Consider the following 13,508-nt stretch of genomic DNA (forward strand, 5'->3'; position numbering starts at 1 on the left):
CGCTGCGGATCCCCCACCTTTCTGTACTTACAGTGGATTACGGGGGCAACGCCCGTGCACCCACTTCTTGCGCCACCTGGTCCCAGAGTCCTCCGCGGTCAGGTTCTCACCTGCCATCTTCTGTCCGTCTAGGAGTGCCTGTCTCTAACGTAAGCTTAGAGATGCGGGCCCCCAGGGGCCAGGTGATCGAAGGAAGGAACCTGGTCCTGCTCTGCTCGGTGACCGAAGGCACAGGAAACATCACATTTTCCTGGCACAGAGAGGCCACAGGAACCAGCGTGGGGAAGAAGACCCAGCGTTCCCTGTCGGGGGAGCTGGAGGTCCCAGCCGTGCAGGAGCGCGATGCTGGCCGTTATTACTGCAGAGCGGACAACGGCCATGGCCCCATCCAGAGCAAGGTGCTGAGTATCCTTGTGAGAAGTGAGTTGCGCTCTGATTCAGCCCAGACAGAAATCCCAGAGCCAAGGCCACAGTCCTGGGGGTCCCGAGGAAGGGGCTGGAGGGTCCAGGGGTCGGTGCTATGCAACACCAACAGCAATGGAAGGATGGGTTACCCTTGCAAGTTAAACTGTGGATGTCTTTCTTTTCCTAGAAGGGAATTACAAAGGGGGCTGGACTGGCATTAGAAAAACACACGCTGAGAATTACACATGACCGTGTCTCCAGATAATTCCCCAGAATTGATTTTCTCCCAAATTCTTAAAGACGTTGTTGAGGGTCGGAGAGGCCAGGCCCGTTGCTGAGGTCCTAGTCTGGGGGTCTGTGTCCGCCACGTCCTCACAAACCCTGTCCACGGCTCCCTGTCTCCCTCAGTCCCAGCGTCCTGCCCAATCCTATCCATCACAGCACCCAGGGCCCAGGCCGTGGAGGGGGACGTGGTAGAGCTTCGCTGCGAGGTCCAGAGGGGCTCTCCCCCCATCCTGTACCGGTTTTATCACGAGGACGTCCCCCTGGGGAACAGCTCAGCCCCCTCTGGAGGAGGAGCGTCCTTCAACCTGTCTCTGACCGCAGAACATTCTGGAAACTACTCCTGCGAGGCCGACAATGGTCTCGGGGCCCAGCGCAGTGAGGTGGTGCCACTCAGCCTCTCAGGTGGGTTGATGGTCCCTGGATACAGGAGCATTATGACCAGTGGCTCTGCCCCATCCATCTTCATTGGTACCATATTGGGGTTTCGGAAGGTAGGTGGAGGTCTAGGTGGTGGGAGGTTGGAGAAGGTGGTCTCGGTGCCTGGCCGCCTCTTTTTCTCCACACTAACCTGGAAAGTGCACGTTACACTTAGATAACGTTGCGTGACCACCATTCCTGCATAGTATTGATGGGGATTCCAGCCTTTACCCTCTGAGGCTGACGCGCTGGTCTCTTCCCTCAGGGACCAGCAGCTACAGAGAAGAACATGTCACAGACAGAGCTCTCGGGCTGCTGGGTGTCCCTGCTTGTGTTGGTGCTGCTCTGCTGTTTTACTGCAGGTTCCACAAGACACCCGGTTGGTCATCTACTGTTTGTTTTCATTGTCCTTTATTGCTGTGAACTTTTCCATTACTGATAGAGATTGGACAGGAAAGGAGAATTGAGAAATTAAGAAATTAGGAAGGAAAGAGAGAGAGAGAGAAAGGAAAAGAAAAAAAGAAAGGAAGGGAGGAAGGGAGGGAGAGAGGAAGGGAGGGAGGGAGGAAAGGAAGAAGGAGGAAGGAAGGAAGGAAGGAGGGAAGGAAGCTCCCCAAATCTCATCAATTCTTTTTACACGTCACAGTTTTACATGGTGGCTTCTGCTTCAGAAGCAAGTGTGGTAGTGAGTCTGCAATGTCTTTTTCCAACTAATTTCAGACCCCAGTGTCACGCATGTCCACCACAATCTCATCAGGTCCCGTACCTAACACTTGCCCGGATGCAAGGGGAGAGGGCACAGTCTCCACTCCAAAGACAGCTCTAAATGTTAAAGAACTCGCAGCCATGTTTTTTAGATTTCCACACGAATCACCACCATGCCAGTCCCTGCCTTCCTCCCACCAGACTTCCGGAAGCAAGTGCCATGGGGGGCCAGCAGTTCCAGACCTAGGCCTCTCTCCTGGAGCATCTCCCCTCTCCAACCTGGCCTGGGAGGCTCTACCCTGTCCTGTCCCCTCTTCAACACCAGTACATAGACTTCCACCAGGATTTTGTCCAATATCTCCAGTTCTCAGAAAAAAGGCCAGTTCCATTTCCTCCACCATCCCTAGAAGCACGAGACCCCACCTTCCATAACCAACACTCCCATAAAGCCTCTGCCGTGTTAGCACGACCGTGCATTATCTTTGTAACGTTATTTTTAAGACCAAGAATTTAGGAAACTCCTCGAAGGGGTAGCTCATACTGATCCCTACCAGCATACTGCTAGCCAAAACACGTTGCCAATGACCAACTATTGCATCTGTTACGTATGACGAGTTTACACATATTATGTGTAATTATAAAAAAATCATTTGGAAGTGTGCATCATGGTCCAGGTTTAACAGTCTTGGGGAAGTTGAGTGGGCCGAGGTGCTCACATCCAGTAGAGGGCAGAGCTAAGATCCAGTGTCAACACTGGCCTGGTCAGAAAGCCTCAAGCCTGCACATAGAGACTCTTGACCTGAACAATTCTCCTCTTGCAAGTTTCCCCAGCTCCAGCGGTGTCATTTTTTTCTTTAAAATTTTAAAAAATATTTATTTTATTTTTGAGAGAGAGAGAGAGGGAGACACAGAATCTGAAGCAGGCTCCAGGCTCTGAGCTGTCAACACAGAGCTCAAGGTGGGGCTTGAACCCACGAGCTGTGATATCATGACCTGAGCTGAAGTCAGACGCTTCATCGAGTGAGCCACCCAGGCATCCTGAGGTGTCATTTATTAATCTGTAAGATACAGGACAAGCATAGACGACAACAGAGTCGCAAGATAAACTTTTTAAGCTCCTACAAAATGTTCCCTTAGACCTATCAACTACCACCGAGTGAGAGAAATTTTGGAAAGTCATCAGTCATTCCTTTTCCAGATGGTGAAAATGTAGCTCAGTTTTTTCAAGTTCAGCGGAAGTTATATTTTTAAACAGACCATCTAAGACTAAGGAATTGTGATATTGTTTTTTCTTTCGCTATGGTTTTTAACTGATAAACATATGTCTATGAAGAGGGAGGTTGTTTTTCTAAAATAATTTCTAATTCATCCACTGTGTTGAATTCTCCCACTCTTTCAAGTTATACACCAATATACTATTGTTTTTTTTTAATATAGAAACAATCTACAAAGCAATAAAACATTTACTTTCTCTTTTCCAATTTTTAAGCAATTTATTTTTCACATCTAATTATATGCCCAAGGGCCTCTGAAATGTTATGTTACGTGGATGCGCTTGTCTAGCCCTTGTTTTTGAGGGAAATTTTTCTAGTATTTCTCTGCTATATACTATATTCAAATACTCCTTCTAGAGAAGTTCCAGTTTTCTTATTTTATCAAGACTACTTCTCAGAAACAACTTTTAATTTTTGCTAATACCTTGTTAGTGCCTGTGAAGATAATAATATAATCTTTCTCTTTCATCTATTAAATCAATTAATTAAATTATACCAGAATACTTAATGTTGACTCATCTTTGCACTCCTGATAAAAACCCCAATTTTGATGGTGCATTTTTAAGAAAAACTAGCATTCTTTTGAAGTTTTCTTCCTTGATGGTAATGTGTGACATTTGCCAGCTTTGTCGTTATCGTGATCTTTTCCGGGTTTTGTACTCCATGTTACTCTATTTTTGCAAAAGGAAGCTCAACATTATCCTACTTTTTATATTTTTGTATGTTCTAGAATAGTTTACATAGCAGTCTAATTATCTGTTTTTTAAAGAGTTTACATGCTCCCCTATGGAACCTTCGCCTGGTGGGGCTTTGGGGGAGCAGGTCTTCTGGAACTTTCTCTGTTTCTGCTCTTGTAACCAATCTTGTGAGAGACGCTGCTAATGTTCACCCAGCCCTCCTTTACTTCCAGGCATGTGGACAGTCTGTGTTTCCCTGTCTCCTTGAAGTTCCATGTGGCCAGAGACAGGTCCGCAGAAGCAGTACATGTTGTTTCCTGTCAGAAGTATTTACGAGTGAGGCGCTGATGCCCCTTCTCCTTCCCGTGTGACGGTGACCAGGCACACACATGCTGAGCGGACAGTGTCTCCGGCTGGTGTGGCCTCTGGCAGCCTCAGTCCCTGAGTGACTGTGGTGACAGACACTCCCCCACCAGCAGACTTCTGACAGGTCTGCAGCACAAATGGGAAATTTGCAAACGCAAATCCCCCACAAGTTGAGCCTCGCTTGTTAATGCAGCAGAACACACCCCATCCTGACGCCACATTCTGTTCACGTTTCCTTTATCTTCTGGGGACTTTTCCTAGAAAAGTACCTGTTTTATCCAGGCTTCCAAATTTCCTTCCTTGGAACTGAATGAAGTCCTGTGCTTCCCTGTGATTCTTCTCGCTTCCCGTCCTCTGTTCTTTCTCGTTCACGTTCTTGAATGGCACAGCATATCCATCCTCTGGATTGCAAAGTGAAGCTCCTAGAATCATTTATTTCATCTACCAGTTTGCTTTCAAAATCTGAAATTTCTGCTTTTGTTAGTTGCAGCATTTTTCCCGTTGGTCCTATTCTCTAGAACAAATCAGATATTTAATGTATTTGCTTTCCTCTGTCTTATATATTTATCCATGCACTCAGCACCTTAAGACTTAATTCCCTTAAATGTACAAGTTATAGACACATCTAGGTTTCTTCATGGTTTTGTTGTGAATTATCTGCTCCACTAAGATCTAAGATTGTTGATATCATACTCACTTTATAGACTATTTTTGAAGTTTTCTTTGGAAGCCAAGATTTCATCGACTTTTGTTAATATTCAAAAGTGCTTAAGACGTCCATTTTAAATCCATTTTTAAAATAATGTATTCAGTAAGGAGTTGCTAGGATCACACACCCTGATTTCATACTGTTTGAAGATATGTGTGCCTTGCCTTATGGTTGAGTGACTGTTTGGCTTGGTAGAAAATCCTGAGGTCATTCTTCCTTTCCTTGAAGAAAATAAATTAGTTCCTCATTCTCTTTGGAGAATACACTTAGGTTAGCCTTCCAACACTGTCTCCTGAAATCCTGATAAAGTTGGAGCGCTGGCTGTATTATCAGGCGAGGTTTTTCATGTTTGCTGAGCTGCACTTAAACCAGAAGGGCTCTGGGTGGGATTACAAATGTTTGATGGGAGGCACAGTGGGCATACCCCCAAGTGCAATGCAACCCTTGAGACTAACTGTGTCCCTTGTAGTGGTCCCTGCTCCCATCCATGTGGACCTGTCCCCTCAGCTCTTAGGTGAAGGACCAGGAAAGAGTTTCTTGACACTGTAAAGACTCCCTCTGGTGACACAGCCCATACTTCCATGCTGAGACGCCATGTTTCTTGTTCTACATCTCCCCGAAAAGCTAAACGGTGCAAAGGAGGGCCCATTGGGTCCTATGAATGTCTACATCAAGCCTTACCCCAAGACCACTGCTTTAGACTTGGAGTTGCTAATATCAGAACATCTAAAAAGTGAGAACCCTCAAAGTCCAAATAAGGAAAGCAGTAAAGTCACCAGCAGTTAACATATATTTTTGCAACAATCAAAACAGCAATAAAAAAATCCAGAAACAGTGACCCATGCCCGTGGGGTTTGCCGTCTGAAGTGGTATGTCAAATCAGTGGGGAAAAAAGAATGGATTGTCCAACCGACAACCGACCACGTCGGAGGGAACAAGTAGTTATCAGGACACAATATAACTGGATCCCTACTCTGTGTCCTACATCCTGCCGGTAACAACATGTGATTAAGTTGGGTGAGAGTTTTAAGAGCTAAAGCCTCCTCCTCTAAAATGAATGTTCCTTCATCTGATTTTCAGGAAGACACTCTGTCACTAATGCACTCAGGTGAGAACTTTTCCTATTGAAACTGGGAACTCCAGAGACCTTCCTCATTCACAATTTTAAATACTTTCTGCTCCTTCTGCTTGCGCAAATTACACAGTATCTCTCTGTGACACTCACCCGTGTCTATTCACTACATTTCTGCTATCAGGGTGCTGTCTCAGGCCACAATTCTAGGTGTTATCTTCATAGGATTCGGTATTTCTTGTTTAATTTTTTTATTTTGAGAGAGTGAGCATGAATAGGGGAGGGGCAGAGGGGGGGTAGAGAGAGAGAGAGAGAGAGAGAGAAACAGAATCTCAAGCATACTCCAAGCTCAACGTGGAGCCCAACACAACCCTGGGATCATGACCTGAACCAAAACTAAGAGTTAGACACTCAACCAACTGAGCCACCCAGGCACACCAGGATTCGATATTTCTAAGTGAATTTCGTAATTCACATAACCAAGATTATTTATGGAGTACTTACAATGTATGAGCAAGTTTTTGTTAGATATTTAAAGGTGTGAAAGTATGCATAAAATGAGATTTATTTCCACAGGGGACATATTGTGTCATGGAGAATATAAGATGTGTACAATAAACAAAAGAGAGAGAAAGAAACTGATAAGAAAGACACAGATGAAGTTCTAAGGAGAGTTTATAGGAAAAAAAAAATTAAAGCAGGGGCAATATCATTATCTTACTTATAACTTTTGAAAAAGCTAAAGACGAGGAATAGAATATTTTTGCCAGATCAGAGTGGCCATCTTATTAAAGAAGTACATTGTGGGGGTGCCTGTTTGGCTTAGTCGTTAGGAAAGGACATTGTGATTATGTGGCCTGTCTCCGCCTGCCCCCCTGAAGTGACGCCTGAAAGACCACCCCTGAGAGTCTAGACAAAGGGCCACCAAATCACCAGAGCCAAGTGCTGTATCTTCCTGGCTTCTCCCCAGTCTCTCCCCAGCCTGCCTCCTCTCTGTTCTTGCTCTTTCCCTGGAAACTGTCATGTAGTGAGTTTCCTTTCTCTTAGAGGTGTTCCCAGTGCAAATTCTCAGGCGTCCACCCCCTCCAACCCATCCCCAGCCATCGAGGACCTGCAGCCAGATTATGTCAATGGTGAGTCTCCCCACTAGAAGGGGCTCCAGAGCTGCGGCTGGGAGGGAAGAAAGCAGGTGGAGAAAACCATGGGGTGGTCTGGACGCCCTGCCTCCAAGAGGCCCAGTCTCAATAAAGAAGCGACCCTCAGAATCATGCTGGGGTTGGGAGGACAGTCACGGAGCAGGGGACTGGGAAGGCACATATGAAGTTTGAACCCTTGTCCACGGACACCTGTGAACCATTGTCTTCTCCCTGCAGTGGACCCTGGAGATGGGGATGTGGTTTATTCCTTTGTCTGTAGCATCCAGCTACCAGAAGACTCAGGTGAGAAACTCCAGAGTGGTTCTTGTCAGATGCATCTTCCCAAGAAAGTGGGACCGGATGTGCAGTGGAGGCTTTAATACAATCCTTGCCCTTGATGTGAAATCTGCAGACCCAAGAGGGAGCAAGAGATATTTGCAGGAAGGTTCTTGTGGAGAAGCTGAATTAAAACACACACACACACACGCACACACACACACACACACACACACACACACACACACACACAAAAACAGATGGTCAGTTGAGAATAGACAATTAGGGAGGATCTGGGATACAAAAATCAAGTCAGGTAAGAGTGAGAATATCTTTTATTTTTTTATTTTCTTTTTTTAAAGTTGAGCATAATATGACCATTATCCATTTCAACAAGTCAAATTTCATTATTAATACTAACGAAAGTACTCAACTACTCAAATTTCAATCTTTCTTTGGGGACTTTACATACTTATTTATATCTTTATTTTTTAATTTATATCCAAATTAGTCAGCATATAGTGTGATACTGATTTCAGGAGTAGATTCCAGATTCCTCCCTTATACATAACACCCAGTTCTCATCCCAACAAGTGTCCTCCTTAACGCCCCTTGCCCATTTAGCCCATCCCCCCAGCCACAACCCTTCCAGCAACCCTCAGTTTGTTCTCTGTATTTAAGAGTCTCATGTTTTGTTCCCCTTCCTGCTTTTATATTATTTTACTTCTCTTTCCTTATGTTCATCTGTTCTGTATCTTAAATTCCACACATGAGTGAAGTCCTATGATAGTTGTCTTTCTCTGACTGCTAATTTCGCTTAGCATAATACCCTCTAGCTCCATCCACGTGGTTGAAGAGTGAGGATCCCTGAAGTATGGTAGCTAAAGCCCAGGGGGAATTGTCCCAGCTGAAGAGGGTCATTGCAGAGCCTCTTTTAAAGGACCTGCCATGTGGAGGTGACATGGAAGGTGTTACTGAACAAATCATCCTAATCTAGAGAATGTGCGTAGCCACGGGCAGCCTTGCAAGGATCGAGACAGTGGTTCTTTAGCTGTTCAGAGCCATGTCCTTCAGGCTGCAGCCACAGTGCCCTTGAAGCTGCAGTCTTCAAACATGGGCTTTGTGCTCCCAGCTACTTCTGTAGGAGCCAGTGGCCACCAGCAGCACAGCCGGTTTCCCTGCAGGTGTTGATGGGTGACCAAGGGCAGGGAGGAGATTCAGTCCCACACTGCCCACCTGCAGTGAAGGGAGAAAGAAGCAGCCACCATGCCCTCAAGCTGGTGTGACTCAGGATCTCCCCACCCCCCTTATCTGGGTCTTCTGGTTCCTTCTCTATGGAGCATGAACCACTGTGGTTGTTATCTGAAGAACATAGAGAGATGACGGGAAAGTGAGCCCTCACAGAATATTGTCAATAATCCACAGAAGTTGCATCAAAGAGAAGAAGGATTTTGTTCAGCAAGGGTTGGTGGAGGGCTTAGAGCATGGGTGGTCTTAGAAGGACTTCAGAGGGGACAACATTAAGGCATGGAGTTTACATCAGAGCGGAAGAAGCTGGAAACCTACACGTTAAGAACAGCCATCCTGTGCTCTGGTGCATCAAGTCTGGGAATGAGGTCTAAGTGGAAACCCAAGAGCTCAGTAATATTTTTTCCTCCACAGAAAACACCAGAAGGACAATTTTGGAGAACAAGGTAAGCTCGACTCCTGGAAGGTTCCCCATCTTGTCTCCCTCCACCGTGTTCCTTCTCTTCCTTCACCTGTGCATCTCTCCTAGGACCCCCACGTCATCTACTCTGGCGTGAAGGAGATGTAACACTTGGAGGAATGCGGGGCAGATCACCAACAAAGATGGAACAGCACTAAAGGCTACATAAAACCTTATAAAGACGCCCAACCCTCATGACCTCTCACAGACAGAATGTGCTCCAGGGGATGAGCAGGCTGCCATTTTTGTTATCATGTTCTTTCCCAATGTCTCCTTCTGTTCATTCAACATTGGTTGAAGTGTTATTGTACCCCAGATACCGTGCAGTGAGATTATCTCTGTTACCTGCTCTTAAGGTTCAATGTTCGAAGAGTTGAGAAAGAGAAATGAACAAGAGAGACGAGCTTTTGCCTACACCTACTCTGAGATGATGTGAACAGAATCCATTTCTGGGCTTTGCTTTCTCTTCCAAACTGGGACCTCATTGTCCTTTGTCTCCACAGACCTCTCAAGTTTTAAATGAATCCTCTCTTGCTTTTGTGAGAATGTAGGGTTGAGTTTGTGGGAGGGAACAGCATCTTGAATGAGCTTGCTTTATTTGTCCATTCTTGAATGTTTGGTTTGTACTCTGATTCACATTGATGTAGAAGCAACAAGGGTATTTACCTCTGTTTGAAATGGTCAGTGGCCGTTACATTCATTGTAACGTAATCAATTCACATTGATGTAAAAACAACAAGGGTATTTACATCTGTTTGAAATGGACAATGGCCATTACATTCATTGGCACCCTCATATAAGGGGTAAGAAGACCACAGCCCTTGGGACCCTTTGCCTGGGGCAGTGTCCCAACCCCATCCCCCACTAATCACATGGTCTTGAACCAACCACTTAACCTCCCTGTGCCTCCATTTCTTCACCTTTAAATGGGCAAAACCTACAGGTTATTATGAGGATTAAATGTTCATAAATCACCTGGAACAGTGTCTGGCATTGTTAGCACTAAAGAAGTATTCCTTAAATAAAATATGCATAATGATCACTTAGCCTCAAGCCCGGTACAAAGAAAGTTCAAAACGTTGAGATGAGAATCTCTAACAAAATAACTATCAAATACAACCAGAATCTTTACTGAAATACCTCCTCGGTTAGCATCTCTTATAATCCACTCCCTGAAAAAGGTAGGTCACCAACGGGAAGGACATAATTGACTGCAGGCTTGGGTTTGATCGTTAATCTACACAGAGATAATTTGGAATATTTCATAAGCCACACACATCAAATTTGAAGCGTATCAGACAAAAATAAATAACTAAGAATGGTTACAATGATTATTTCAATTTTATGCTGAGACAACGATGCAATCTTGGCAAGACCACCAAACTACTGAGCTCTGAGCATCAGGGACTGAGAATTAGCATGATCCCAACAATCTAATTGTGACAGGGTGAGGGTAATCTCAGTCTGACCGTTAACCCTGGTACCATTTTAGCAGTGATGAACCTCTCCTCGCTGTTCTTTACACCCAACTATCCCTGGAGGGTATACACAGCCTCGTGATTAATAGTAACTCTGGTGTGAAAACTTCTAGGGAACATACCAAGACTATATATAGGGACCTAGGTAATTTGATGTATCTCTGCTCAGCCTCCCACTAAGCCACTCTAAGTCACATTTATTCATTACAAGTTACTTATCTAGCTATTTCTGGCTTGCGAGAACCAGTGGGAAATTCTAGGCAGTCAGGTCAGGAATCCCTCCATGTTACCAGGGTCTGTTCCAATGGCTAAGTAGCCAGTGGCCACGCTGATCCATAGACGGGGACTGCCTGAGTAAGAGCTGACACTTAACGCTCCTCTGGTCCACACACTTCACACACATGCCTACGACCTGTTCTGCAACCTGAGGGGCTGACACTTGGAGCTGAAGGGAGCCACCAAAACCTATGGATTTTAATACATAAGGTAATAGATCTTCATTGTAGAAAAACTGGGAATACAGACAATGAAAAAGATAACCATTAAACTCACTCCTACTTCCATCACTCAGACAATTTTACTAGGGTTTCAAGATCCATCAGCCAGAATGTCTTCTATGGATGTGCTCTCATATACCTAAATAGGTGATTTTACTGATTTAGTTTTAAATGTTTATTTATTTTTGAGAGAGAACGTAAGAGCATGTGAATGGGGGGGGGGGCGGGAAGAGACGGGGAGAGGGGAGACACAGGATCCTAAGCGGGCTTTGCACTGTTAGCACAGAGCCTGAACCGTGAGATCTTGACCTGAGCCAAAGCCAGATGCTTAACTGACTGACCCGCCCAGACGCCCCCATAAATATGTGATTTTAAAGGAATCATTACTGTCATCGGTTTTTAGTCAAAAAAATTCTGTGATGTTTTCATACTAATAAATGATCAAAGATCTTTGTGGCATTGCTTTGTACGTGTGGATACATGGTAATTTGTTCTGTAAATTACTCGTTTGGGGTAATGACAGTCACTCACTGTGATAGACACTATTGCAGTGAATATCCTTGTTTCTAAGTCAACACTTTGGATAGTGTTACAGTTGAGAGAGATCAAAACCTAAGGCTCTATTCAGAGTCAGACCATAACCTGGCAGAATTTTTCCCGAGAGATCCCAGTGGTCGTGCGAAGGGCCCATCAGCGTCCCGGGCACCGCATCACAGAGCACAAGGGAAGCAACCTCGCTGAAAAGAGTAATCTTCGTCGCCCTTGCCTTCTAGGTGAGGAAGCCAGGATCAAACCCAGAGGGCCCTGGCTCACAGACCTCTTCTGTTTCACTAGCGTTTGGGTTTTGTTTCTTTTCCATTAAAAACTTCCCATTTGTGGACAAGATGGCTTCAGGCTCTTCTCTCTAATCCGCACCTTGGAAATACATAAACGGGCGGAAAGTAGGTGCCTAACAAAAGCTTACAGTAACGATCATAAATACACACTGCTGAGACAGGAAGAGGCAGATTGGAGGGCGGAGTGCTCTCTGGGTGAGACTTCTGCCCCCCAACACTGCGGTGAAGCGTTGACTCTAACACCCAACGGGTAGCCTTTCATGCATTTTTTTAATTCTTTTTTCTTAGTGACTTACAGGGTCTATTTTCAAACTACTATAAATACTTTATGAATAATATCTGGCAGTTTCCTAACCAATTGAGTATGTTCTGTTACATAATAAGCTCCCTCACGTCTTTCAGCAAGGAAAAAAACCCACCAAATTTGAATAAAGACATCACCCAGTGAATCAGGACACAATTAAAGTTTGCTTTACATCTTTTCTTGGGGGGAGGGGACACCACACTCCTTCTGTTCAATTAAGAGAACCAGTTTTACAGTCTTCAGATGTTCTTTTTATTTCATTTTTTTTTACACTTATGTTACACTTGGATTCCTAGGAAGCGGGTTCCCCGCAGCTCAGGCTTCTTTCCACGCGTTCTCACGAAGCGTGCTTCCCTGGAAAGAGCAGGCTGGCGGCTCCGTGGAACCCAAGTACCTTTCTCTTTGGCCTCCTGGTCTCCCTGGCCTTTTTCCCTCATGCACTTCAGGAAGCTGGCCCGGCTCTTTGAGGGCTTAATCCACTCAATACGCACGTTAATCCTCTTGGCGAGAAGCTTGCCCTTGACTGGTGTGTTTACAACCATTCGGACAGCATGCTGGGTGACACAGCAGACTCTTCCAGATTGGCCATGGGAACCTTTGTGGGGTGCTGCTGTTGGGGCATTTCCGTCATGGCCACAGTATCACCTTCCTGATGGACTCGCCCGTGGGCGGCCGAAGGGACCACCCCACGTTTTCTAAAAGGCCTGGAGAACATGTCGGGGGCGCCCTCTCCTCTTTCCCTTGGCGAGTTACTGGAAGACGGCAGTTCTGCTAGAATTTGGTTGCTCCAATAAACAATTGCTGAATAATAGAAAGAAAACAACCAAAAAGAATTTTCAAAATTCTGTTGTGTAAACTCAAGAGTCTGATAGCACGATTGAAGGGTGGGAGGGAGTTGTTTCGAAACATAGAAATGAGTGTTGTCGGTCATCCTTGTAAGTGAGTAACGGGCAGCAGAAAACGGAAAGAGAGCATGTGACTTTCGGGACAGCCTGCCCCCGAGGCCACGGCCACCACGGACAGGATGGCTGTGCCCCATGTGTGCTGGGCTTGGCAAATCCACCAGGCTGTCTTCAGCAAGGGCTATAAATAAAAAGGCTATTAATGCAATTTGACTTGGAAATGAAGTCTTAGAAAGGACTGAAATTTACCAGCCAAGGCTCAGCCGACCGTGAGACCATCACAGCCAAGGGCAGCGTAGTAGCAGGTGCAGGTGGACCAAACAAACAGAACACAACCACACACTGCCCACCGAGACTATCGGGGAAGATGAACTCACACGTGCAGGGAAGGTGGCTTCTGATTCGTGCTTCTCCACTCACGCTGGGGCGGCGGGGACAGCTGAACACAGGACAGGACACCA

At 45.5% G+C, this 13,508-nt stretch overlaps 1 protein-coding gene across 2 annotated transcripts in view; it reads left to right on the plus strand.

The window, feature by feature from the left end:
- The window catches only part of LOC102954743 (Fc receptor-like protein 2), a 43,424-nt gene that overhangs the window by 5,613 nt on the left and 24,303 nt on the right, over window positions 1-13,508 (plus strand). Inside the window, exons 5-12 of one of the 2 annotated variants that reach the window (XM_015538445.2) lie at window positions 133-420; window positions 814-1,092; window positions 1,373-1,486; window positions 5,919-5,946; window positions 6,958-7,043; window positions 7,284-7,349; window positions 8,985-9,016; window positions 9,100-11,104. In XM_015538445.2, coding sequence (XP_015393931.2) covers window positions 133-420; window positions 814-1,092; window positions 1,373-1,486; window positions 5,919-5,946; window positions 6,958-7,043; window positions 7,284-7,349; window positions 8,985-9,016; window positions 9,100-9,138 — 932 coding nt within the window. In that variant the 3' untranslated portion in view covers window positions 9,139-11,104. Of the gene's footprint in view, window positions 1-132; window positions 421-813; window positions 1,093-1,372; window positions 1,487-5,918; window positions 5,947-6,957; window positions 7,044-7,283; window positions 7,350-8,984; window positions 9,017-9,099; window positions 11,105-13,508 lie in introns of those variants that run through there. The other variant, XM_042976001.1, reaches the window with a different exon arrangement.

This window comes from Panthera tigris, chromosome F3 (genome assembly GCF_018350195.1).
Source record: "Panthera tigris isolate Pti1 chromosome F3, P.tigris_Pti1_mat1.1, whole genome shotgun sequence".
NCBI lineage: Eukaryota > Metazoa > Chordata > Mammalia > Carnivora > Felidae > Panthera > Panthera tigris.